This window comes from Geotrypetes seraphini, chromosome 9 (assembly GCF_902459505.1).
Source record: "Geotrypetes seraphini chromosome 9, aGeoSer1.1, whole genome shotgun sequence".
NCBI lineage: Eukaryota > Metazoa > Chordata > Amphibia > Gymnophiona > Dermophiidae > Geotrypetes > Geotrypetes seraphini.
Window position 1 is genome coordinate 168,437,037 of NC_047092.1, and position 26,610 is coordinate 168,463,646.

The 26,610-nt window shown below is 43.9% G+C and overlaps 1 protein-coding gene across 1 annotated transcript in view; it reads right to left on the reverse strand.

The window, feature by feature from the left end:
• Window positions 1-26,610, reverse strand: part of LOC117366605 (transient receptor potential cation channel subfamily V member 6-like) — a 45,847-nt gene that overhangs the window by 12,184 nt on the left and 7,053 nt on the right. The window contains exons 5-12 of the mRNA XM_033958163.1: window positions 24,748-24,846; window positions 20,518-20,690; window positions 16,906-17,052; window positions 15,832-16,038; window positions 12,900-12,986; window positions 11,134-11,210; window positions 7,996-8,161; window positions 650-716 (exon numbers count right to left, since the gene is read on the reverse strand). Coding sequence (XP_033814054.1) covers window positions 650-716; window positions 7,996-8,161; window positions 11,134-11,210; window positions 12,900-12,986; window positions 15,832-16,038; window positions 16,906-17,052; window positions 20,518-20,690; window positions 24,748-24,846 — 1,023 coding nt within the window. The remainder of the gene's footprint in view (window positions 1-649; window positions 717-7,995; window positions 8,162-11,133; window positions 11,211-12,899; window positions 12,987-15,831; window positions 16,039-16,905; window positions 17,053-20,517; window positions 20,691-24,747; window positions 24,847-26,610) is intronic.

A 26,610-nucleotide genomic window follows, 5' to 3' on the forward strand; every position in this document is an offset into this window, starting at 1 on the left:
GCGCTTTTCTATTAATTTCAACGCGGCGGCTGGGAAGGGGGCGGCGGAAAATGCCGATGCTGCACAGGGAAGTGTGTGTGTGGGGGGGGGGAAATGCTGCTTCTGCATAGGGAAGGCCGGGAAATGCTGCTGCTGCACAGGAAAGTGTGTGTGTGGGGTGGGTGGGAGGGGGGGGGAAATGCTGCTTCTGCACAGGGAAGGCCGGAAAATACTGCTGCTTCACAGGCAAGTGTGTGTGTGGGGGGGGGGGGATTCTGATGCTGCACAGGGAAGGCCGGGAAATGCTGCTGCTGCACAGGGTACTGTGTGTGTGGGGGGGTGGGACCACGGGAAGGGAAGGGGGGTAAGGGAAATGCTACTGCTGCACAGGGAATTGGGGGGGGGATCGAAATGCTGCTGCACAGGGACATGGAGGGGGAGGTAATGCTGCTGCGGCTGTTACATAGGGAAGTGGGGGGGGGGAAAGAAAGACAGACAGCTAGCACCCGTTAATGTAACGGGCTAAAATACTAATATATATGTATATATATATATAGCATATTATAGGACAATTCATTTAATAGCTGAGAAGACAGAATGATGCAAATTATATGTAATGTACAGTAGCATAGTAAGCTTAGCAAATGTTCACAAGATAGACTGAACATACCAGCACTAAATCCTATGAGAACAATGATCAGGATGATACAAAATCGAAGTAAGTCACCAAATATCATCTACAAGAAGGAAAAAACTTATTGTTAATGAAATGCTGAGGATTTAACGCTTTCTTATAGGCTGAAAAAAAAAAAAAAAGTCTTATTGACAATACATAAGCCCAGGAGCAATGCTGTACTAGGTGATGTTTCATACCAGTGGTGTAGAAAGGGGGGGGGGTGCTCCCCGAGTGCCATGTTGGTGGCACCGGCCCCCTGTCTCTTCCCCTTGCCATGTGTGTGCACCCCTTCCCCATACCTCTGGTTGTTCACCGCCGCGAGCAACAAGAATGTCAACGTGCTCCTCGCGACCGCTTCGTCTCTCCCGCCGAGGCCACTTCCAGGTGCCGCACATAGGAAATGACATCAGTGGGAGAGGCAATGGGGTTGCGAGGAGCACGTTGAAGTTCTTGTGGCTCACGGCGGTAGGCAACTAGAGCTATGGGGGAAGGGTAGGGGCGCACATGCGGCAGGGGGCTCAGGGAAGGAGCGGGGAGGGGCGCCTCACCCTTGCTACGCTACTGTTTCATGGCACTTGTATTTTAAGTATGCCAAGCAATGCTTTGGGTCTACTGCCAGATTTGTCGTCGTAACACACCAGCGCGGGAAAGAGAAAAAAAAAATTAAGACCATAAAAATTGCTGCTGCTGGGTCAGACCAGTGGTCCATCGTGCCCAGCAGTCCGCTCACGCGGTGGCTCTTTGGTCAAAGACCAGCGCCCTAACTAAGACTAGCCCTACCAGTGTATGTCCTTGCTCAGCAAGAACTTGTCTAACTTAGTCTTGAATCCCTGGAGGGTGTTTTCCCCTACGACAGACTCCGGAATAGCGTTCCAGTTTCCTACCACTCTCTAGGTGAAGAAGAACTTCCTTATGTTTGTACAGAATCTATCCCCTTTTAACTTTAGAGGGTACCCTCTCGTTCTCCCTACCTTGGAGAGGGTGAACAACCTGTCCTTATCTACTAAGTCTATTCCCTTCAGTACCTTGAATGTTTCGATCATGTCCCCTCTCAATCTCCTCTGTTCGAGGGAGAAGAGGCCCAGTTTCTCTAATCTTTCGCTGTACGGCAACTCCTCCAACCCCTTAACCATCTTAGTTGCTCTTTTCTGGACACTTTCGAGTAATACCATCTTTCTTCATGTATGGTGACCAGTGCTGGACACAGTACTCCAGGTCCCCATGTCATTCTCTAATCCAGCATAAACGGAGTACCAGCAACTATCAATAGTGGTCACAAAAATAAAACTTTTATTACTTCGACAGTGTGTGACTCAACACAAGTCATCTTTTGGCCACAAGGGCTGCCTCAGGAGTCCAACGTTGAAGGCTCAAAAGTTACTACAGGAATTGTTATCTGTGAGTAAAGGTAATTCTATCCAATATGGCGATTCTAAAAGAGAGGCAGAGGTGAACCAAGGATTTTTACGTAGGGCGAAATATGACCCATGTTGAGTCATACAATGTTGACGTAATAAATGTTTCTTTTTGTGACTACCATCAATAGATGCTGGTTCTCCATCTACTCTGCTGTCGCTGCCTTTGGATTTTATCTACGGGGGGATTTGATCTTCTGTTTGCTACTTATCACATCTGATGCATTTGCATAGTAACGGTGCATGAAATTTACTGAATTCTGTAAGGGACACATGCCATTTAGTGCTCCACCTATTGGTATGACTCCAAGCGCTTACATACTGATCCAGTTACAAACATCTTTACTGAATGGCACTTATCGCACTTTACTGCTGCCAATTTTCTCAGCAGTAAGGAGAACAACATGGTGACAGAATTTGTCACCATCCCTATCCCTGTGGATAACCATTCCCATGTCATTCTTTAAGGAGAGAGGGAAGAATCAGAGTATGAGCAGGCACAGCCACTGTCCCTCAAGCTTTGCACTGAAGAATGCCGGTGTAGAAGGACTGAGGCTGAGATGGGACATGATGGTATCCCGCAGTACGGGGATGGGCCGAAGGTCCTTCAAGCTCAGCATCCTGTTTCCAACAGTGGCCAACCCAGGTCCCAAGTACCTGGCAGAAACCCAAAGAGTAGCAACATTCCAGAGCTGAGATTGTGATGTCATAACGACTCATTCCACCAATGCCTCAGAGCCAATCACATTAGTGATGTCACAATGGCTTCTTTATCCTATACTTGGCTCACATAAGAATCAGAGTATGAATGGGCACAACCACTGACCCTCAAGCTTTGCATTGAAGAATGCTGGTGTAGAAGGACCGAGGTAACAAGTGCCTGGCAGAGAGTAGCAACATTCCTGGCAAAGAGTAGTAACATTCCAGAGCTGAGATTGTGATGTCATAACGCCTCATTCCACCAATGCCTCAGAGCCAATCACAGCAGTGATGTCGCAATGGCTTCTTTATCCTATACTTGGCTCACATAAAAATCATAGTATGAATGGGCCCAGCCACTGACCCTCAAGCCTTGCATTGAAGAATGCTGGTGTAGAAGGACTGAGGCTGAAATAGACACTAAAGAATGGTACGGGATGGTTTCCCGCGGTTATCCGCAGGGACGGGGATGGTGACAAATTCTGTCACTGTGTCATTCTTGCTCCCCGTGTGTGCAGTGGGACTAGTTTCTGCAAGCTCACTGCACATTATGGGTACTTTTTAACTGTGCACTTTTACCAGATTTGAAGGGAAAGAATATGGACTATGTTTCTGAAAATTGCCCACGGCTACAAAGAAGCTGTAGTCTTTGCACCTGCTTATTCTAAAAGCAGATTGTTGCTGGAAAATCCATTTCATCTATACGTCCCTTCAGTCTGGCTAAAAGCTCAATGCCTTTTGAATACTGCACCTAATTTTAGCTAGATTGAATGTGAGCAATTTTCAGACCCTTGATGTACTTAGATAATTCACTTTATAGATTATCTGTTCTGATAGATAACTGGAATGTTTTCAGCTGTGTCTAAGATGGGCCTGAGGTAATAAAGCTGCCTTAATCTTTCTGAACAATAGTGCATGTACTTTGGGGATTCATGATGAAAAGATCCATTTATAGGGTGTCTGGATTCGACTTTAATTCATCTCTGCTCCATTTACTTGCTGTTGACATGTTTTCTAAAACAACAGAGGCATTGTGCAATTCTGGTTGCCACATTTCAAAAAAGATATAGGGCTCCTTTTACTAAGGTACACATGAAATTACCACGCACTACACTGCGCGGTACACTTCTAGAATAACACCAGCTCAATGCTGGCATTAAGGTCTAGCGGTTCATAGACAACGGCGCGAAAGACAAAAGCGCGCGCCGACAATTGAGCACAGTGCGCGCCGCCACGCCGCTTTAAATTACAGTTTTTAGGGGCTCCAATGGGGGTTTTTGTTGGGGAACCCCCCCAGTTTACTTAATAGACATCGTGCCGGTGTTTTGGGGGGTTGTAACCCTCCACATTTTACTGTAAACTGAACTTTTCCCCTAAAAACAGGGAAAAAGTGAAGTTTTCAGTAAAATGTGGGGGGTTACAACCCCCCACAACGCCCCCACAATGCGGCGCGATCTCTATTAAGTAAAGTGGGGGGGTTCCCCCCACACACACCCCCGTCAGAGCGCTAAAAACAGTAATTTAGAGCGGCGCGGTGGCGCGCGCTGTGCTCAATTGTCCTGGCGCGCTTTTGACCTGACACCAGGTCTAGCGCGTGGGGCAATTTAGCGTGCACTATTCCGCGCGTTAAGGCCCTAACTCACCTTAGTAAAAGGAGCCCATAGTGGAATTAGTAAAGGTACAGAGAAGGATAACAAAAATGGTAAAAGGAATGGGATGACTTCCCTAACAGGAAAGGCTAAAGCAGCTAGGGTTCTTCAGCCTGGAGAAGAGGCAGCTCAGGGGAGATATGATAAAGGTCTGTAAAACACCGAGTGGCGTGGAAAGAGTAGGTGTGAATTGCTTCTTTACTCTTTCCAAAATGAAGCTACTAAGTAGTAGATTTGAAACAAACCAGAGAAAATATTTATTCTCTCAAACGGTAATTAAACTCTGGAATTCATTGACAGAGAATGCGGTGAAAGCAGTTAGCATAGCAGGATTTAAAAAGGATTAGATGGATTTGAGGACAGCATCCCTTTGGGACTCAGATAAGTTGGATCATTTTTACGGTCACAACATTTTTATTATACCACATTTATTTTGGTGATTTTTTTCACATCAAGTAAATTATTCAACCAAATCATTGGACAGTTTGGGGATTTATAACTGTATTTGTCCCCCATTCACTGTGTGTCTTTTTGAGAAAAAGTTTTTTGTCACAGATATTTTATTATCAATATTTAAAATAATTGAAAATAAATAAGACTTAGGGGTCCTTTTACTGTATTTCCCCATGTATAGGCTGCAGCCCATACATGGGATTTACAAATCTGTGCAGCGGGTGCAACTTGCTTAAATGGGGCGGCTTATCTAAATACATTAAAATTCGCTGTTAGAAAAACTTTAGGTGGTTGCAGTTGAAGCAGGCCATTCAGTGTGGGTTCCCTGAATGGCAAAACTTAAAAACTGGTCTGGTAGCATAGGATCTGCGCCTTAGCATTTAGCACGTGCTAATCTTTAGCGCACGCTAATGTGGTTAATTCGCCGTAGTAAAAGGACTTATTTAGACAAATTGTCTGGTACTAGTCACCTATGAATTGTCTGCCCAGGGTAAAAAATTTTAAAATGACGTGCTTGGTTTATTAATAATAATAATAATAATAATAATAATAATAATAACTTTATTTTGTATACTGCAATACCAGAAACAGTTCAGAGCGGTTTACAGAGAAGAGACTGTACACAGACAACAATGTTACGGAGAATATTGTCAATTACATTGGTAGAGTAGTCGGGTATGCAATAAGTATATCAGAAATACAACAAGGCAGGGAGGAATCAGAGAAATTTGTCAAAGAGATAGGTTTTGATTGATTTCCTGAAGGCATGGTAGGAGGGGGTGTTAGAAATGAGGGTGGTTAGACATTTATTCCATTAGCCATTACCCTGTACTGTGCTGATATGGTGGCTCGATATTGACACCTGTTAATTATTGAAAACCAAGTCAAGATTCCTTAAGAATGATGACTCGGTATATAAAGCCAAGCCTTAGATTAGATTAGATTAGACCTGTGCTTGTTCTGAGTAGGATTGAAATTTTGTCGCCAATTGTTTTTTAGGTTTTGAGATAAATTTGCACATTTTGGATAGTCGGTAGGCACCAAGGTGTCTCGGTTCATAGACAAAATCGCGCGAGACAACTGAGCGCAGACGACTGAGTGCAAGGTTGATGGCGCGCTGAAGAAAAGCACTATTTTAAAGGGTTACGACAGGGGGTGTTGGTGGGGAACCCCCCTATTTTACTTAACAGACATCGCGCTGGCTTTGTGGGGGGTTGTAACCCCCTCATTATACTTTAAACCGAACTTTTTGCCTGTTTTTTAGGGAAAAAGTTCAGTTTTAAGTATAATGTGGGGGGTTCCACCCCCCCAAACCCCCCACAACGCCAGCGCAATGTCTGTTAAGTAAAGTGGGGGGGTTCCCCCCCACACCCCCGTCAGAGCCCTTTAAATTAGTAGTTTTCTTCGGCGCGCCGTCAACCTTGCGCTCAGTTGTCGGCGTGCCGTTGTCTCGCGCGATTTAGTCCCGTCACCAGGTGTCTCATGTATATTGATTGCGGGTATTTTGGAAAGCAGAATGGCTGTGGGCTCTTCAGGAAACCAGTGGGAAGATCAATGAAAGGAGCTGTGGTTGTTCTTGGCTTGCAGTAGCTGCTGACAACTGTATTTTTCGTTTTTCTGTTCAATATTTTTATTGAGAAAACTTCATTATATATGTTATTCATATATAATGCTTATAACAGAACATAAGTGAAACAAGCACTAATTAAAAATCAGGTATGACTGAGCTGAAAAAGCAATAAAGAAAATAGCATTGCAGTTTAAGCTCAGACTTTTGGAACAGAAATACTGAATTCCACCATAGATAGATAGATATAGATATATGTACAAAGCTTTCCCAATTATTGATGAGTTAAGAACTGCCATACTGGAACAGACCGAAGGTCCATCAAACCTAGTATCTGGTTTCCAACAGTGGCCAACCTAGGTCCCAAGTACCTGGCAGAAACCCAAGGAGTAGCAAAATTCCAGAGCTGAGATTGTGATGTCATAATGCGTCATTCCTCCAATGCCTAAGAGCCAACCTTATCAGTGATGTCGCAGTGGCTTAATTATCCTAAAGTTGACTCTCATAAGAATTGCCATACTGGGACAGACCGAAGGTCCATCAAGCCCAGTATCCGGTTTCCAACAGTGGCCAACCCAGGTCCCAAGTACCTAGCTAGATCCCAAGTAGTAAAACAGATTTTATGCTGCTTATCCTAGGAATAAGCGGTGAATTCCCCCAAGCCATCTCAATAATGGCCTATGGACTTCTCTTTAAGGAAATTATCCAAGCCTTTTCTAAACCTCGCTAAACTAACTGATTTCATCACATTCTCTGGCAACGAATTCCAGAGTTTAATTAAATGTTGTGTGAAGAAATATTTTCTCTGATCTGTTTTAAATCTACTACTTAGTAGCTTCATCGAATGCCCCCTAGTCCCAGTATTTTTGGAAAGAGCTACTGTGTTTAGAGGTGCGGGACAAAAGCGCGCTGGACAAAGCCATACCGACATATCGGCCTAGACAATTGCCCGCAAGACTCCAGCGCGCCGCTATAAAAGTTAATTTTAAAGAGATCCGACAAGGGGTGTGGAGGGGAACCCCCCTACTTTACTTAATAGTGTTTGCGCTGCCGTTAGGGTGGGGGTGGGGGGTGCAACCCGCCACATTTTACAGAAAATTTAACTTTTTCCTAAAATATCAGGAAAAAGTTGTTTCCTCTATAATGGGTTTCAACCCCCCCCCCCCCACCCCCCAACGGCAGCACGAACACTCACCCCCCCCATTGGAGCTCTTTAAAATAAACTTTTCCAGTGGTGCGCCGGAGTCTTGCGCCCAATTCTCTGGGCTCAAATGTCAGCGCACCTTTGTCCCGCGCACGAATGACTGTGAACCGTGTTTAGAAAGTCAAATAATGTTTTTGTCTGGTGCAGAAAGTGGAGATTGCAGAGATTTCAGTGACAATGATTTCCAGATTGCATGTTTGGTAGTGATAGGCTCAGTAATATTGAATATCTTTCGTAACATCTTCCAGATGTCGGACCGAAACGATTGCAAAATCTCACATTCATATATTTCTTGCTCTGTGCCGTCTGAGCTGATGAGAAACTAAGATGGGAGAAATTCATTTACAACTAACCTTTTGAATCATGATGCATAAGGGACCGAGGAATCTGAATCCACGAGCAAAATAGATCACACTGCACCAGGCACTTACAAGAGTCATGGGTATAATTATGGTCTCTGCTGTGCTACCTGCAAGCCGCAGTATTACAATCGCCACAATGAAGCAGGAGTAGAGCAACCTGAAATAAAACCAGCCGAGGTGAAAAACCATGGCATGGTTTCACTGTTAACTATGTAAAAATATTTGAGAAATTAATATTTTAGCATTTGATACACAGGAAATGTCAATTCAAGATCACATCAAGTCATTTCCCCCCTCCCACCTCCCCTTTTACAAAACTGGTCTTCGTGACATTTGGAGCATTAAGATAAAGCATCAGATTACTGTGTCTCAATGGCCACGAATCTGGACTTGGAGGATGAGATGTACCGTGTCTGCATCTATGAGACAAACATGGTTTTTCTTATTACATAGAGCGTTTTGGACCCCAGTTTGTTTACAGAAATTAGATAGTTCAAAATTTAATAGATGCTGGCACTGTCATCTCGAAACTGGGACATTGGACCACTTATTGAACTATTGTCCCTTGATACTTAAATTTCAGAGATCCATATGGGATCAAGTGAACAATATATTGGAAAATCCATTGGCGTTAACGTATGATGCCGTTTTATTTGGGACCTTAATGAAAGCTAAAAGCCAAATATCTGCTTGGAATAACAAACTTCTCTTTATAATGACAGGGGTTGCCATACAACTTATTTTGAAGAATTGGAAGAACTGAGATAGGTTAAATGACTCTTTCTGGTGGGAATCTCTTTGTTATACTTTTAAAATGGAACGTTTCATGGCCATACAGCAGGGACGTTATAGAAATTTTATGGATATTTGGGATCCATTGACTTAAGTTCTGTAAATAATGATAACTGACTTTATTTTACTGACCTTTAAACATACACATCCAGGGTGGGAGGGTGGGGGGGTGGAGGAAGGGCTTGGTTTGAACTTTGCAACTGATTTAGGGATTTTTTTGGATAGTTTCTTGTAGATATTTATTTTCTTGGTGAGAGGGGGGAAAATAATTGCTCATTAATGTCTGTAAGTTTAACGTGCTTTTCTTGTAATATTATGTATACATGAATTATTTGTTTGCACAACTGCAGTTTGGAAATTGAATAAAGATTAAAAAAAAAAAAAAACACCAAAACCGAGATAGCGGTTTTTAGTGCGGGCTGATGCGCCAAATGATATGCGCTGCTCCCAATGCTAATAGGAACTCTACGAGTGTCAGGAGTAGCACACTGCATTCAGTGCACTGGCCTGCGCAAAAAAAATGCTATCGCGGTTTTGTAAAAAGGGGGGGGGGGGGGGGGGGTTGAATATTAGGAATAAGAATTCCCATTCTTGAAAAACAAAATAAAACCCTGTATATACCACAGCTCCCCAATCCTGTTCTGGGGATCCCACAGGCAGTCAGGTGATCAAGATTCTGATCATGAATATGCAAGAGATCAATTTATATGTGATATGAATTCAGTAAACATAGATTGATCTCGTGAAAAACTCATTGTGGGTATTGTGAAAGTGCAGTTGTCGGGGAGGGGGGTGGGTCATCAAAATATATTTTGTTCTGTTATAATCAAATTGGGGAATTACTAAGGGGCCCTTGTACTAATCCTGCCTAATGCAGCTTAAAATGACATTTGTAGGACACATTCAGGCATCCTGCAGTAACAATAGTGAGTTAGAATGGCAGGCAGTTTTATAATTCCACCTCTCCCGCTCTGACAGTACATCGGGCCCAGCTGTTCTTCACGTCCTCCCCCCCTGAGTCCAGGACCTGTATAGTAGCCCTCTATCTATACCCTTCTATCCCCTTTTCCTTCAGGAAATTGTCCATTCCTTTCTTGAACTCCAATACCGTATCCTGTCCTATCACTCCCTCTGGAAGTGCGTTCTAGGTGTCCACCACCCGTTGGGTGAAGAAGAACTTCCTAGCATTGGTTCTGAATCTGTCCCCTTTTAATTTTTCTGAATGCTCTCTCATTCTTGTAGTTGTCGAAAGTTTGGAAAATCTGTCCCTCTCCACTTTCTTGATGCCCTTCGTGATCTTGTAAGTCTCTATCATATCCCCTCTAAGTCTCCGCTTCTCCAGCGAAAAAAGCCCCAGTCTCTCTAATCTTTCAGCGTATGAAAGGTTTTCCATACCTTTTATCAAATGTGTCGCTCTCTTCTGAACCCTCTCGAGTATCGCCATATCCTTCTTTAGGTACGGCGACCAATATTGGGTGCAGTACTCCAGATGCAAGCGCACCTTCGCCCGATACAACGGCAGGATAACTTCTTTCGTTGTGCTTGTAATACCTTTCTTGATTATTCCTAGCATTCTATTCGCTTTCTTAGCCGCCGCTGCGCATTGTGCCGACGGTTTCATTGTCATGTCCAAAATTACCCCCAAGTCCCTTTCTTGGGAACTCTCACTCAATAACAGCCCTCCCATCATGTAGCTGTACCTCGGATTTCTGTTTCCTACGTGTAAGACTTTACATTTCTCTACATTGAACTTCATCTGTCATCTCCTCGCCCACTCCCCTAGTTTGTTCAGGTCCCTTTGTAAATCTTTGCAGTCCTCTTTAGTCCTAGCCCCATTAAATAGCTTGGTATCATCTGCAAATTTTATTACTTTACTCTTCGTTCCCCAGTCATTTGCGGTCGGCGGTTTACGGTCCCGGTCATTTGCGGTATTTTCTGACTGCAAACTGCTGACCAGGAGAGGACAGCTGGAGAGGCAGGAGAGAGCAGCCGGAGCAAATCACGGACTCAGTAATTTGCGGTATTTTCCAACTGCCTCTTCCTGGTACTAAAATCGCGGTTACACCAATCAGGAGCTGCTTTGACACACTATCTGGCGTATCAAAGCCAGATAGCTTGTCAAAGCAGCTCCTAATTGGTGTAATCATGACTTTAGTACCAGGAAGAGACGGTCGGAAAATGTGCCTGGCTACGTAAGTACAATTTAAGCACCAGCTGGCGCCCCAGCTTCCCTCTTCTGCCTTCAATCAGCTGAAAAATCGTATTCACGTTTTTTTGAAATTTATGGGGGTTCCTGGAATGGAACCCCTGTGAGTTTCAGGGGAGTACTGTACTTACATAGTAAGATGAAATGGTCCCCCATTCACTGTGTTTCCAAAGAATTGCCTCGGTCCATCTCTAAGAAGTCCAGGAACCTAGACCAAAATTGATTCCATATGTTGATTTGATTATTGATACACATCTTATTATCATCAGAAAAGGTATAGCTCCACCAAGGTTACTAATACTAATACAACTATTTATCATTTCTATAGCATTAAAAGGCATACTCAGTGCTGTACATTTAACATTGAGTAGATGATCCCTACTCAGAAGAGCTTACAATCTGTTCAGCTTTCTGTAAGGTTAGGGTAAATTCCCAAGGTCCCCTGGGAGGGAAAAAGTAGCTTGATAGGGAAGATTACGTGGGAGGTGAAAGAAAGGGGCTAGATTATCCCTCAGAGACAAATGAAGAGAATTCCCTGAAGGTTGGGGAGTGATTGCTTTGGTACCCAACGAATGAATTAAAAGGACTGATTTTCATCTTAATTTGCATACTCATTTACATAATGTAAAAGGGCAGAGAAAGATTAGACATGGGACATCTCAGAGATGGGGAGTTTCTGGTATAAAGAAAGATACAATGGGTATAGGTATCTTACAGTGAGTGAGAGTTAAGAGTTGAAAGAAGGAATCATCGGACGGCAAATTTGGGGATTATGACGAGCATCTGCTTGAATCATTTGCATGCAGACTTTTTAGTGCATCAATAGGTCTTTCTGAATCGGCCCACAGGGTCTTACTGATCCTTTTACATAGAAACATGACGGCAGATAAAGGTCAAAAGGCCCATCTAGTTTGCCCATCTGCAGTAACCATTATCTCCTCCTCTCCCTATTGGCTAAGGCTCTTAACATTTGCATCTCCTCTTCCTATAGGCTAAGGCCCTTTATACCTGCATTGTGATGTCATAGAGCTTTATGATTATAGAAACATTGTAACATGATAGCAGATAAAGGCCAAATGGCCCATCCACAGCATCCATCTCCTACTTTCCCTATTGGCTAAGGCTCTTAACATTTGCATCTCCTCTTCCTATAGGCTAAGGCTCTGTGCAACTGCATTGTGAGGTCATAGAGCTGCCCATTCACAGTAACCATTATCTCTTTCTCTCTCCGAGAGATCCCAGATGTCTGTCCCAGGCCCCTTTAAATTCAGACACAGTCTCTATTGCCACCACCTCTTCTGGGAGACTGTTCCACGTATCTACTACCCTTTCTGTAAAAAAAGTATTTCCTTAGATTAATCCTGAGCCTATCACCTCTTAACTTCATCCTATGTCTTCTTATTCCAGAGCTTCCTTTCAAATGAAAGAGACTCAACTCATGCGCATTTACGTCACATAGATATTTAAATGTCTCTATCATATCTCCCCTCTCCCGCCTTTCCTCCAAAGTATACAGATTGAGATCTTTAAGTCTGTCCCCATACGCCTTATCAGGAAGACCACATACCATTTTAGTAGACTTCCTCTGGACCGACTCCATCCTTTTGATATCTTTTTGAAGGTGCGGCCTCCAGAATTGTATACACTTTTAGTGCATCTAGGCCTCAGTGGCATGATCCCTTCCCTCCCCTACTTTGGCTAGAACATCTACAAATCTAACAATAGTGCCGCAAAAGAGGGAATTCATCAATAGGTGCTAATGATTAGCACATGCTAAACATTAAGATGCCCATTATATTCCTATGGGCATCTTGGTATTTAATGCGTGCTAAATTGATTAGCACGCACTGATGAATTCTCCCCCCCCCCCCTAAATCTTAGGTCCATATTGACCTACCTCTATGAATAAAATCAGGAATGCTCCCAGGACTGTAAGTATTTCACCAGTCAATCGGACAAAATCTTCAGGTGCGCGATATGTTTCCTGTGAATTAGATGGATATACCTTTTCAGCCCCCTTGAACATGGCTCATATAGGGCATATAGATTAAGAAAACAGAGCAAGAAAAAGAGATACATGTAGGCCATGAGCTGGAACAACTGAAACTTGAACCACATGCACAACCTTGTCCAATGGGAGCATTGCTTTCACTTGGGACCCCGCATTTTGGTTCCTGTTACTAAAACATGTTACAATCTGGGTTTAATGCATTTTAACACTGGATTCCCCAATGTGTTAAGCACAGATTTTATGCAGAGTTTTATTTAGGGTCTTCTGATTTTATTTTTTCAATTCCAAAACTATTTTTTTTCCCATTTTCATGTAGTACCTGCAGAAAATTAACACAGAAGCACTTATTTAGAAAGTGCTAAGTGCTCCTGCATTAGCTTTGCATTATTCAGTTAGCCCAAGCTAAGCAGAACGTGCTAGCTCAGCGGTCTCCAGCATTTTTCAGATGAGAAAGGGAAAGGGAATGGGGACTTGTATACCGCCTTTTTGTGGCTTTGGCATGTCAAAGCTTATTGAGAAAGCGCCGAGGGCCACCCAAAATTTTGAAACTTACACATACTACTAATTTTATAAACCGCCTTAACATGCTTGCTCAGACTATGCAACAAATATTAGAAATGCATACTTAAATTGATTCCACAATAATTCAAGGATTTATTTTAATAACTCATTTCATTTTGGATTGTCAACAATAGGAAATTCCATAAATGAAACACCTGAATAACACACTATAAGGGGGTATATGTCCCATGATGGAGAGCAAAGAGCTCCCAGGGAAATCTTCCCAGGAGGAGAGAATATCAACAAACAACATGGATTTGAGGGTAGTCTTTTCAGCCTTTCTGTAAGGTTATGGTAAATTCCCAAGGTCCCCTGGGAGGGAGGAAGTAGCTTCATAGGGAAGGCTTAGTGGGAAATGACAGAGGCTAGACTATCCCTCAAAGACAAATGGAGAGAATTTCCTGAAGCTTGAGGAGTGATTGTTTTGGTACCCTACAGATGAATTTAAAAAAGTGATTTGAATCTTAATTTGCATACCCATTTTTACATAGGATAAAAGGAATGCAAAGAATGATTGTTAAAAAGGAAATGGACCTTTTTTGAACTTAGAGACAGAAGAAAGGACCATGTCACAGAGGTGCCCTTAGACAATTTGCACTTCTCGAGGTACCCTCACCCTGATGGTATGGAAGAGCAGAACTAGGATTCTCAGATGGTTTAGCCTTAAGAGTTTGAGACTGTTCTCTGAGTTTTTCTTAAAGACTGCTCTCCTTCAGGCAACTCAGAGGTGGGCGGCATGCTGGCTTATCCCCCTGATATGCATCTCTCCCTATTCTCCACCCTATGTCCAACATTTCTTTTTCTCTCTTCTCCACGTATGTCTCCCTCCACCATATGCAGGATTTCTTCCTTTCACTGCTTTCTATCTCTTTGTTGCATCTTCCCCCTTCCTCTCCTCCACCCCATGTCCAACAATTCTTTTTCTCTACTTTCTCCCCCATGTGCAGCAGCTTTCCTCCCTCCCCATCCCCCTGTGCAGCAGCTTTCCTTCCCTCCCATTCCTGTGTGCAGCAGCTCCCCACCAATTCCCCCTCCCCTGAGATCTGATATATCTACAGGCCTCCCAAAGCAGAAGCAGTGGTGGTGGTGGCCGACTGGTAGAGGCAGCACTGTGAACAGGCAGCTTGTAGTCTGCTATGCCAGGGCTTCCTTCTACCACATAGTGGGAGGGGGTGGGGTGGGGGGTGGACTGCCCCGGGCACCATCTTGGTGGGGGTGGCACATCTCCACCAGCCCCCACACCATGCTTGTGCCCTCCCTTCTTCAACCTCCATACCTCTTTAAATTTTTTGCCAGCGTGAGCAACTACTCCAAAAAGCTGGCCTGGATCCCTCTGAAATAACTTCTGGGTTGCAGGGCCAGGAAATGACATCAGAGGGAAAGCCAGTGCAAGCAGCAGACTAAAGAAGCTGATCATGCTTGTGATGATTTAAAGAGTAATGGGGGTGGGAAAAAAGGGCGCAAGTGTAGCAATGGGAGGGCATGGAAGGAGCAGGAAGGGGGTTGGTGCAGAAGGAGCAGGGGGATGGAGAGGAGGACATGGGGTGAAATCCCTGCATCAGGCACCTCCTACCCTCGCTACGCCACTGACATCACTAATGCGGCAGAGGGAAGGCCTCTGTATAGCAGGCTGCAAGCTTCCTGTTCAGAGCGCTGTCTCCATCAGCCAATCACTGCGGCCGCTGCTGCTAGCTTAGGAGGCCTGGAGGTATGTCTGGGGGATGTTGATCACGGAATCAGTGAGTCCGATTTTTTTCATCAAATGAATTGATTCAAATTGATTCATTGAAATAAATTGGTCAATCGATTTGATTTGGGCAGCACTAGTATATATGCAGGATTTAAAGGATGTGCATTCTGGGCAGTTCACAATATACAGGTGCTATTTTTAGAACAGCAATGGCCAATATCCTCCATATCAACCCATAAAATATCATTAATACACATCAATACTGTCACAAATGCCTATTTCCAAAATAATAATACTTAAACATCTAGATCAGGGGTGTCAAAGCCCCTCCTCGAGAGATGCAATCCATTCAGGTTTCCCCCAATGAATATGCATGAAATCTATTTGCATGCACTGCTTTCATTGAATGCTAATAGATCTCATGCAAATTCATTGGGGAAATCCTGAAAACCCGACTGGATTGCGGCGCTCGAGGAGGGACTTTGCCACCCCTGATCTAGATCGACATTGTAACAAAGATATTCCAAATTTCTGCATTTTCAAATAGCATAAAAGAATCCGTCTTACGTTTAGGGATTTTAAGATCTTGATGGTTACAGTTATTTCACCTTCAATAGTTACTGATTTCAGGGGACGATACAAGCAGCACACCGTCAAAATGATGGTGTAGAGAACATAGAGCAAGGTCCACAACAGAAAATATTTATAACCATAGTGGATCCACTTGTAGTGTAGCAATTCCTTCACAGGAGTCACTGTCAAAAGATTTCTCGCCTGAATGTAAAAGAGAAATAGATAAGAACATAAGAATTACCGCTGCTGGGTCAGACCAGTGGTCCATCCTGCCCAGCAGTCCGCTCACGCGGCTGCCCTTAGGTCAATGACCAGCGCCCTAACTGAGACTAGCCCTACCAGCGCACGTTCTTGTTCAGCAGGAACTTTTCTAACTTTGTCTTGAATCCCTGGAGGGTGTTTTCCCCTATGTCAGTCTCCGGAAGAGCGTTCCAGTTTTCTACCACTCTCTGGGTGATGTTGGACTCTCAAAAGTAATTCACCTACTTTTCCATATAGAATACTGGCCCAGATTCACGAAAGATAGCGAATCAATTGCTGTTGGCCGATTTTAAAACAGCGATTGATTCACTATCTTTATTGCATGCACATGACTTGCACGGAGGTGCAAATCATTTGCATTCAAACTCCCGGCTCAATCGCTCAGTGAACGATTGAGTCGGGGCAGAGCCCTGACAGTAGTGACAGGAGAAGCAGCCTCATTTTTTTTTGAGGCGCTTCACTTCTAGCAGTGACCCTTAGCGAATTGAACACACAGGCATTTGTTGTTACCCTTATTCTTTGCGGTATATCTTATACCTTATGGACCCCTGGCGAAGGTGTACTGTCCAAAACACGGACCGTGTCGGGTCCCTTGGTTGGTAAAAAGGTTTTTATATTACTGCATTTTAATTTGGTACAATAAATCCTGCCTGCATCTTGTACATTGCCTGCAGTTTCTGTTGGTTCTTGCACTTTGAGACTTCACAGGTCTCACCTTTTAAAAGGACCAAGAAAAGAGACATTTTTTTGTCGTACTCAGTCTGCGTAATGGATCTCTGCACTATAATTAGGTTGAAACATACTCACTTCATTGTTCTTGCTGTTGCAAATAATATCTAAAATGGAATTTCTGTCATTCCATGAATCAATTCCTGTTAGGTCATACAGAGTAGCAATCATAGGTCCAAGCGTCCAGTAAACATTTCTATTTTTCTTCACTAGGCACTGAAACATCTGTAGAATCAAGCAAAGTTATATATATTAAAAAAAAAAGACATATAGCTCTAGCCCAGAATTATATTTAGCAATTATGAGATACTAACGGTAGTCAGTCAATAAAGCTCCTCTTGATTGCCCCTGACACTGACGGCCCTTGGTGTTCTTTCTGTGTATGGATTGGGCAGTCGTAAGAACATAAGAATAGCCATGGTCCATGTAATCGAGTATCCTTCTTCCAATAGTGGCCAGTCCAACTTACAAGTACTTGGCAGCAGTGGTGTAGTGAGGGTGAGAGGTAGAGAATGACTCGGTGGCAGTTACCCGCGGCTAGCCACGAGTAACCCGCCGAAACGGAGAAGGGGGGAGCACAGGGACAAGGCCATCCATCGCCCTGTGCAGCGGTGAATGGCCCTGTCCCCGCAGTTAAGGGAGGGAAGGCATGCGGTCACCAATCGCGTGTGACCCCCTCCCTCCCTACCTATGGCCAAATCTATCTCCCTCCCTCCCCCTTAACTTTGCAGCGCTTTAGAAAAGAAACTTACTGAAGCCGGTGAAGCCTGACTGCTGCAGTCGCATGTGTGTGGGCTGAAGCTTCTCCTCTGATGCAACTTCCGGTTGCGTCAGAGGAGAAGCTTCCGCCCACACACATGCAACTGCAGGCACAGGCAGGCTTCGCCAGCATCAGTAAGTTTCTTTACTAAAGCGCCGTGAAGGTAAGGGGGAGGGAGATAGATTTGGCCGTAGGGAGGTGACTGCGCGCCTTCCCTCCCTTAAATTTCTTTACTAACGCACCACAAAGATAAGGGGGAGAGAGGGAGATAGATTTGGCCGTAGGGAGGTGACTGCACGCCTTCCCTCCCTTAAATTTCTTTACTAACGCACCACAAAGATAAGGGGGAGGGAGGGAGATTCTCAGGCCGCTGAAGGGCGGTGAGGTGGCGAGAGGGAAGGGTGGATGCTGCGGGGACGAGGCGGTGAAGGGGACAGTGGGGACGGGGCGGTGAAGGGGACGATAGTCCGGTGATGGGGCAGTAACGGGGACAGATTTTTTTCCCCATGTCATTCTCTAGTGAGAGGCGCCTGGGGCGGTGGTGCCCCTCCCCCCACCCCATCCGCTCCTTTCCTTCCCTCTCCTGCCGTGCGCATGCACCCCCTCCCCTGATCTTTTTAACGTCTTTTTTAACCTCTGACGTCACTTTCCAGGCACGGATCCCGGAAGCAACGTCGGAAAAAGAGCCGACACTGGCGCGAGCAGCAGTTTGGGGTTGCTGCTCGCAGCGCAAAGTTAAAAAGGTATGAGAAAGGGAAGTGGTGCATGTGTGGTAGTGGGGGGGGGAGGAAGAAGGCAGACCCCCCTCCCTTTACTATGCCACTGCTTGGCAGTATCCAAATAATAGCAATATTCTGAAATCCCAAAGAGTAGCAAGATTCCATGCTACTAATTCCAGGGATAAGTAATGGCTTTCCCCATATCTATCTTAGGAGCGATTTGGGATTTTTCCTCCAGGAACTTATCTAAACTTGTTTCTCCTAGGACAAGCAGGATGAGTCAGCCACATGTGGCTGACTATCCTACTATCCACGGAGAACCTATGTTACAGGTAAGTAACTACACTTTTAATCCCAGAAACACTAACTGCTGTTACCACATCTTTCGGCAACAAGTTGCAGAGTTCAACTATGTGTGGAGTGGAAAAAAAAAAATGTTCTAAAAAATGTTTTAAAAGTATTACCAAGTATTTCATGGAGGGTCCCCCTAGTCTTTGCCAGAAAATATCAGCCATTAGTCAAGATCAGAAACTAGTCATATTAGTTGTGCTCCGGAGAGAGCAATGATTTATGGTGCTCGGCCAAGGATTCTGTTTGTGATGTCTGGGCTGAATTGGGAGATAAGAGGGAAATGAGAGGAAAAGAAAATCTCAGAAAATTGCAAATAAAGGTTTCTGGCCCCAGTGAATGAGCTAGAAAGAAACACAAAGGAGCTGGGCCAAAAATAAATAAATAATCAACTCCTCGTTGCATTTGTCTTAAATGTTCCTTTAGCTGCATATTAGATTGTTCAGAAGCAGAATTCAAGGGAGAATGTGGCGCAGTGGTTAAAGCTGCAGCCTTAGCACTCTGAAATTGTGGGTTCAAACCCACGCTGCTCCTTGTGACCCTGGGCAAGTCACTTAAACCCCCCATTGCCCCAAGTACATTAGATAGATTGTGAGCCTGATGGGACAGACAGGTAAAATGCTTGAGCACCTGAATAAATTCATGTAAACCATTCTGAGCTCCCCTAGGAGAACAGTATAGGAAATTGAAGAAATAAATAGTGTGAAAAGCTTCAGCCTCTGATAACCAGAGCTGGTATTGTGACATCATAATGCCTCATTTCACCAATGCTTAAGAGCCGACCTCATCAGTGATGTCACAATGGCTTGATTGTCTTATACTTAGCTCACTTTTACTACGTTTTGATTTCTAGAGTGGTGCAGTGGTTAAAGCTACAGCCTCAGCACTCTGAAATTGTGGGTTCAAACCCACGCTGCTCCTTGTGACCCTGGGCAAGTCACTTAAACCCCCCATTGCCCCAGGTACATTAGATAGATTGTGAGTCCACCAGGACAGAGAAAAATGCTTGAGTACTTGAATAAATTAATGTAAAACATTCTGAGCTCCCAGGTATAGAAAATTGAATAAATAGTGTGAAAAGCTTCAGCCTCTGATAACCAGAGCTGGTATTGTGACATCATAATGCCTCATTCCACCAATGCTTAAGAGCCAACATCATCAGTGATGTCACAATGGCTTGATTGTCCTATACTTGACTCACTTTTACTACATTTTGATTTATAGAGTGGTGTAGTGGTTAAAGCTACAGCCTCAGCACCTTGAGGTTGTGGGTTCAAACTCACATTGCTCCTTGTGACCCTGAGCAAGTCACTTAATCCCCCCATTGCCCCAAGTACATTAGATAGATTGTGAGCCTGATGGGACAGACAGGTAAAATGCTTGAGCACCTGAATAAATTCATGTAAACCATTCTGAGCTCCCCTGGGAGAACAGTATAGGAAATTGAATAAATAAATAGTGTGAAAAGCTTCAGCCTCTGATAACCAGAGCTGGTATTGTGACATCATAATGCCTCATTCTACCAATGCCTAAGAACCAACCTCATCAGTGATGTCACAATAGCTTGATTGTCCTATACTTGGCTCACTTTTACTACATTTTGATTTATAGAGTGGTGTAGTGGTTAAAGCTACAGCCTCAGCACCCTGAGGATGTAGGTTCAATTCCATGCTGCTCCTTGTGACCCTGGGCAAGTCACTTAATCCCCCCATTGCCCCAGGTACACTAGATAGATTGTGAGCCCACCAGCACAGGCAGGGAAAATGCTTGAGTACCTGAATAAATTCAAGTAAATCATTCTGAGCTCCCCTGGGAGAACAGTAAAGAAAATTGAATAAATAAAGGTGTAGAAATTTAGGTTACCAACATATTTCCTTCATGTGCAGCCAGTTTCAGTGGGGTAAAACCATGCTTGTTCGTAATGCTTTCCAAACTCCGTACAATTTCTTTTGTGGTGAGAGAAGCCAAAAAGTCGTACATCTTGCAGGCCATAAACTTATTAGGATGGAGCACCAGCGTGTGGAGGACCGTATTACCTGCAATGAGAGAAGCCCGAGTGATTGAGGACTGCGAGTCTTTTGGACTTTCTCGGCGTTTTCCATAGCACACCGAAGGTCCTGCTCACAGACATGAGCAAAGGAAATCCTGCGTTCTTCAGCGCAAATCTCCTTTTGTCCAGAGGGAATTTTGCACTGATATTGCAGGCTCTCATTGTTAAAACTTAGGATACTTGTCTTATTCATAAGTACTCACAATAAGAAGATCAAATAATTAAACATATAAACTAACAGGACGGCTTTTCAAAACCCGACACTTTGTCCGGGTTTTGAAAAGCCTCCTCAAATCGCATCAGGCAGGGCGGAAGTCTACGCATGCGCAGATGTCGCGTGGTGTCATAAGAACATAAGAAAAGCCTGCACCGGATCAGACCTGGGGTCCATCCAGTCCGGTGATCCGCACACGCGGAGGCTCGGCCAGGCATACCCTGGCGAATACCTTGATCGCTCGTATCCCTCAATGTGTCCTGCAAGAAGATGTGCGTCCAATTTTTCTTTAAACCCTAGAATGGTGGTTTCCTCCACCACCTCCTCTGGGAGAGAGTTCCAGGCGTTCACCACTCGCTGTGCGAAGCAGAACTTTCTGACATTTGTCATTGCGTGACATCCGCGCATGCACAGACTTCATCCCTGCCAGACGCGATTTACGGAGAAGAGTGGGCAGCAGGGGGCAGGGCTAGGGAGGGACTGGGGTGGCGGATTAGGGCGGGGGATGGGTGGAATTGGAAGGGCCTGGGGGCGGGTCTAGGAGGTCTGGATTTTTCCGATTGGAAAATCTGGCAACCCTCAAATATTATAAATCGTCCCCTCCCCTCTGGCCAATCTGTGCTTGTTTGGTGGTTTTACCTTGTTTGTGTGATTGATTTTTGAAATGTCACCCTTGTTTTTATTGTTTTTTTTTGTTTATCTTTATTCATTTTCAAACTTTCAATAAGTGTGATACAATATACAATCATTTTCATTTAACATCACTTAAAACTCTTACAAAATTCCTTCAAAAACAATTACCCTCCTTCTCCTACCATCATTTCTTCATTCAAAGACGGTAATGGAAATCTCTTCCTTGCCATTTTTTAATCATTTTAGCCTATTTTACAAAATACAGTAAAACCTTGGTTTGCGAGCATAATTCGTTCCAGAAGCATGCTTGTAATCCAAAGCACTTGTATATCAAAGCAAATTTCCCCGTAGGAAATAATGGAAACGCAGACGATTCATTCCACAACCCCAAATCTTTGATACAAAATATTGTATTTCAAGATTTCACTTGTTTAGAACAGTCACTACATTCCTGCAGCGTTGGAGAGAGAAGAACCATCAGCTCAGTTGTGAAGATGTGATGCGTGTATGCTGTATGCACTCGTATTGCAAGACCTCGCTCATTTAAAACAGTCACTACACTCTTGCAGGGACAGAGAGAGAAGAACCATCGGCTCAGTTGTGATGTGTGTACTTATATTGCAACACATTGCTTGTATATCAAGTCAAAATTTAATAAAATGCTTTGCTTGTCTTGCAAAACACTTGCAAACCAAGTTACTTGCAATCCAAGGTTTTACTGTACTAGACTATTTATTTTATTGTTCCCCTTCCTTTTGTTTTGCTCCTTCTCCCCCTCTTTCTCTTTATACAAATTGTATTTCTGCCCTTTTCCATCCTGTATCGTTAAGTTAATGTTTGTCAGTGTGTTTGATTGTTTGTAGCATTATTTGTAATTAGTTTTTTATGTACGCTCTTTTTATACTTTGTTATTTTATCATGTAGAACCGCTTTGAATTTTTAAATAAACCTGAAACCTGAATATCCCACCCTCCCCCTCCCGCCCCTGGATGTGTACAATCAGCATAGGAAAAGAAAAATATTATCAATTACTACAGTATTTTTCTATTGGTCCCCAAACCTTTTATTGTTTTGAACTGCTTTGGCTTAACTTTTTTGTGTTAATATTTGGGGTATATCAAATAAAGTAACTTTAAACCATTGCCTGAGAAACCTAGCTCTGATGACCCACACCATGGACATGTTCAAAACCTCAAGGGGTTGCCACTTCCTCTGCTTATTGTTAACTTGAGGTCAGAAAGGAGAAAGTTAAAGCCCACAAGTTTTGAATGTGCTTGAAATTGGCAGAGTCAGAGCAGGTAAAACTATAAGTGTTTTGGAACAACCTGCGTCCTCTTATCCAGGGCTGGACCAACCTTTGGGACCATACCCACTCGACACTAAAGCACCAATGTGCATCAACAACCTTAGTTATCCAATTCAACCCACTATGAAGATATTGGGTGTAACACTGGACCAGAACCTGACCATGAAAGACCAGGTAGACTCCTTGATCAGAAAAATCTTTCACATCCTCTGGAAACTTCGGTCCATCAGAGCTTACTTCGATGCCTCATCATTTCGAATTCTAGTACAATCCCTTATTCTGAGTCAACTTGATTATTGTAACATCGCCTACATGGCACTCCCCCAGAAGTACATGTGGCGATTGCAACTAGTTCAAAATACAGCGGTTAGACTACTTTGTGGACTGAAGAAGTTTGATCATGTGACACCTTCCTATCGACTTTTACACTGCCTACCGATGGAGGCACGTGTGAAATTCAAGTTTGGTTGTTTTTGCTTCAAGGTACTCTATGGCTTAGCCCCTAAATACATAACAGACCTTTTCTCTTTCTCAACCAACAGACACAAGCGAAGCTCACACCTGAACTTCGTTTCTCCACCAGTTAGAGATTGTAAATTTAAAAGTCATCATCAACATCTTCTCACACATCAAGCAGCATTATGGGGTAAAGACCTTGAACAATTGCTTGTGCCTACTACCTATGGAGAATTCAGGAAATGCCTGAAAACACATCTGTTCCTGAAATACTTAGAAAACCAACCTATTCAATCTTAGTCCTTAACAACCGAGCGCAAGAACCACCTGTCGCTAAATCTGTACTTTGTTTATTCATTCAATCTGTAACTTTGTTTATTCACTCAATCTGTAACATTTCTAATCATTGTAAACCGCTAATTTACTGGTGTCTTCCACCAATGCTTTCGCAATGCCTTAGCCAACTACACCTATTCTCTGCTCCTAACCATGCCTACTTTTCAGGTAGGTATTGTTAGGCATCACAGGGCACCTTAACTCAGGCCTTGCTAGGTGCTACTCGGTATTCCTTGCGCAACCTAAATTGATAGTCATTTTAATTATTTTAATTGGTTTTTAATAGTGTGATCAATTACCATAGAAATACAATGAAAAGAGGCAAATGAGATGTCAAATGTTCAACCAAGCGGTTACTTTATTATACAAATCATTAAAAGTCATATACTATGAGCAAGTCCTTAGTTTTTGGGCATGTATTTGCCTCTAAAGACGCTGTTCTGTGATCAGTTCTTTCATACATATTATCTGCCGATTTGGGTTCAGTTTCATCTACGGCAGTGTCCATTCATCCCCTGATGAAGGCATCTACAGATGTCGAAACTGGGATCCTAGTTGGGACATTCTAGGTTTTCCTAGACTTAGCCCACTTTTACAACACAGACTTTGGATATCTTTATGAGACTTTATATCCAAGATGGACATCATGATATAGACTTTGCTCATAGTATATGACTTAATGATTTGTATAATAAAGTAACCACTTGGTTGAACATTTGACATCTCATTTGCCTCTTTTCATTGTACTTCTGTGCTATTTCCGAGGCAAAATTCCTCTTACTCCCTTGTGTTTGCTTGTGATCAATTACCATGCCATTTAAACCAATTAAGTTCAACTTAAGTTACACACAGAATTAAGTTAGCGCTTAACTTAGGCACTACTTATAGAATCAGGCCCATAGGGCCTAATATTCAGCCAGCCCACCTAGTGAATAAAGATAAGCACCTGTATCAACCATGAACTTTGTATATTCTGTCACCCTGACCTTTAAGGGGTACCACAGAATACCATAACTTGTTTACCTTGATTTGCAAATCTTCTTGAACTTGGATTTGGAAAGGCAAGCAATTAAATCCCAAACCCAAATGTTTTATTACCTTGTGTGTCCTGTGAGTGCAGTGGGGCTCCATTTTCAACTAAAAGCCGGAACACCTCCTCATTTCCAGTGCAGGCAGCAAAAGATAGAACATATTCTCCTGGAGAGACATAAGCATTATGTTAGTGCAATAATCTAGAGAATTCCACAATATCAGCACAATAGCATCATTATCATAGCATGCTTCCATGTAACACTCCCGCCCGACACGATTTAGAGGAGTCTTTTCAAAACCCAAAGTGCTGTATTCTAAAAACAGCGCCATTATTGGAGGCGGCCTATAAAATGGCTGCCGATCGTGCGCCCATCACGCAATGGCGTCATTTCTAGAATCACGGCTTCGTGAAAGGTAGGCCCCGGAAATGTAGGCCGGGATTTCAAAGGCCTACATTTCTGGTGCCTCCCTTTCAACGAGGCTCATGGCTATGAAGGCGCTTTATGACGCCCAACGCCACTTCCGGTGTTAGCCATGCCTGCAGTAGCTTTAGGCATTGTAAAGCGCCTCAGTACATGCGAGAACGGTGACTGTTTTGGAAGCGCCCCTGGGCACCTCCATTTTTAAAAAAATTGGTTTTTAATTGGTTTTAAAAGATGCGGTCAATTACCGTACCATTTAATCACCAATGAAAAGAATTAAGTTAGGTGGCGGAAGGACACCTACCACGGCCTAGCTTAGAATCACAACCTTAGTGCTCATTTTATTTGGTGCTTGAATTTAGGCACTGTTTACAGAATTCAGTCCTATATAGTTATGGATTTTTTAACATTTAGCATGCACCACTGCACTGTGTTAAAAGGTTCATAGACAACGGCGCGAAAGACAAAAGTGCGCGCCGACAATTGAGCGCAGCGCGGAGGCGCGTGCCGCACAAAATTACAGTTTTTAGGGTCTCCGATGGGGGGTTTTGTTGGGGAACCCCCCCCCCCAGTTTACTTAATAGACATCGCGCCGGCGTTAGGGGGGGTTTGGGAGGTTGTAACCCTCCACATTTTACTGTAAACTGAACTTTTCCCCTAAAAACAGAGAAAAAGTTCAGTTTTCAGTAAAATGTGGGGGGTCACAACTCCCCACACCCCCCACAATGCCCCCACAATGGGATGTCTATTAAGTAAAGTGGGGGGGTTCCCCCCCACACCCCCCGTCGGAGCCCTAAAAACAGTAATTTAGAGCGTCGCACGCCTCCGCGCTGCGCTCAATTGTCTGGGCGCGCCTTTGTCGCGGCGCGCTTTTGACCTGACACCGTGTTAAAATCATCTGCCAACACACAATATATGATTTCAGTTAGTGGCGTACCGAAGGTGGGAGGTGCCCGGGGCGGTGGTGCCCCTCCCCTCTTCTCCACCCCCACATGCTCCTTCCCTGCCCCCTCACTGCCACACATGTGCCATTTCCCTTCCCCTGTACCTCTGTAATGTTCCTGGTGTGAGCAGCAATCTCCAATCTCTTCCTATGATGTCACTTTCTAGGCGCAGGTCCAGGAAGTGACATCAGAGGAAGAGCTGATGCTGGCGCAATAGCAGGTTGGAGGTTGCTGCTCATACCAGGAATGTTACAGAGGTACATGAGAAGAGAAGTAGCACACATGCAAGGCAGTGGTGGGTGGGGGGAGGGAGGCAGAGAGGTGGATGGGTGCCTGTGCCCTCACCAAGATGGCACCCGGGTCGAACCCCCCCTTCCCCCCATGCATCAGATCTGTTTTACTACTTGGGATCTAGCTAGGTACTTAGGACCTGGGTTGGCCAGTGTTGGAAACAGGATGCTGGGCTTGATGGACCTTCATTCTGTCTCAGTAGGGAAGTTCTTATGTTCTTATGTAAGCCAACTATAGGACAATCAAGCCATTGTGTCATCACTGATGGCTCT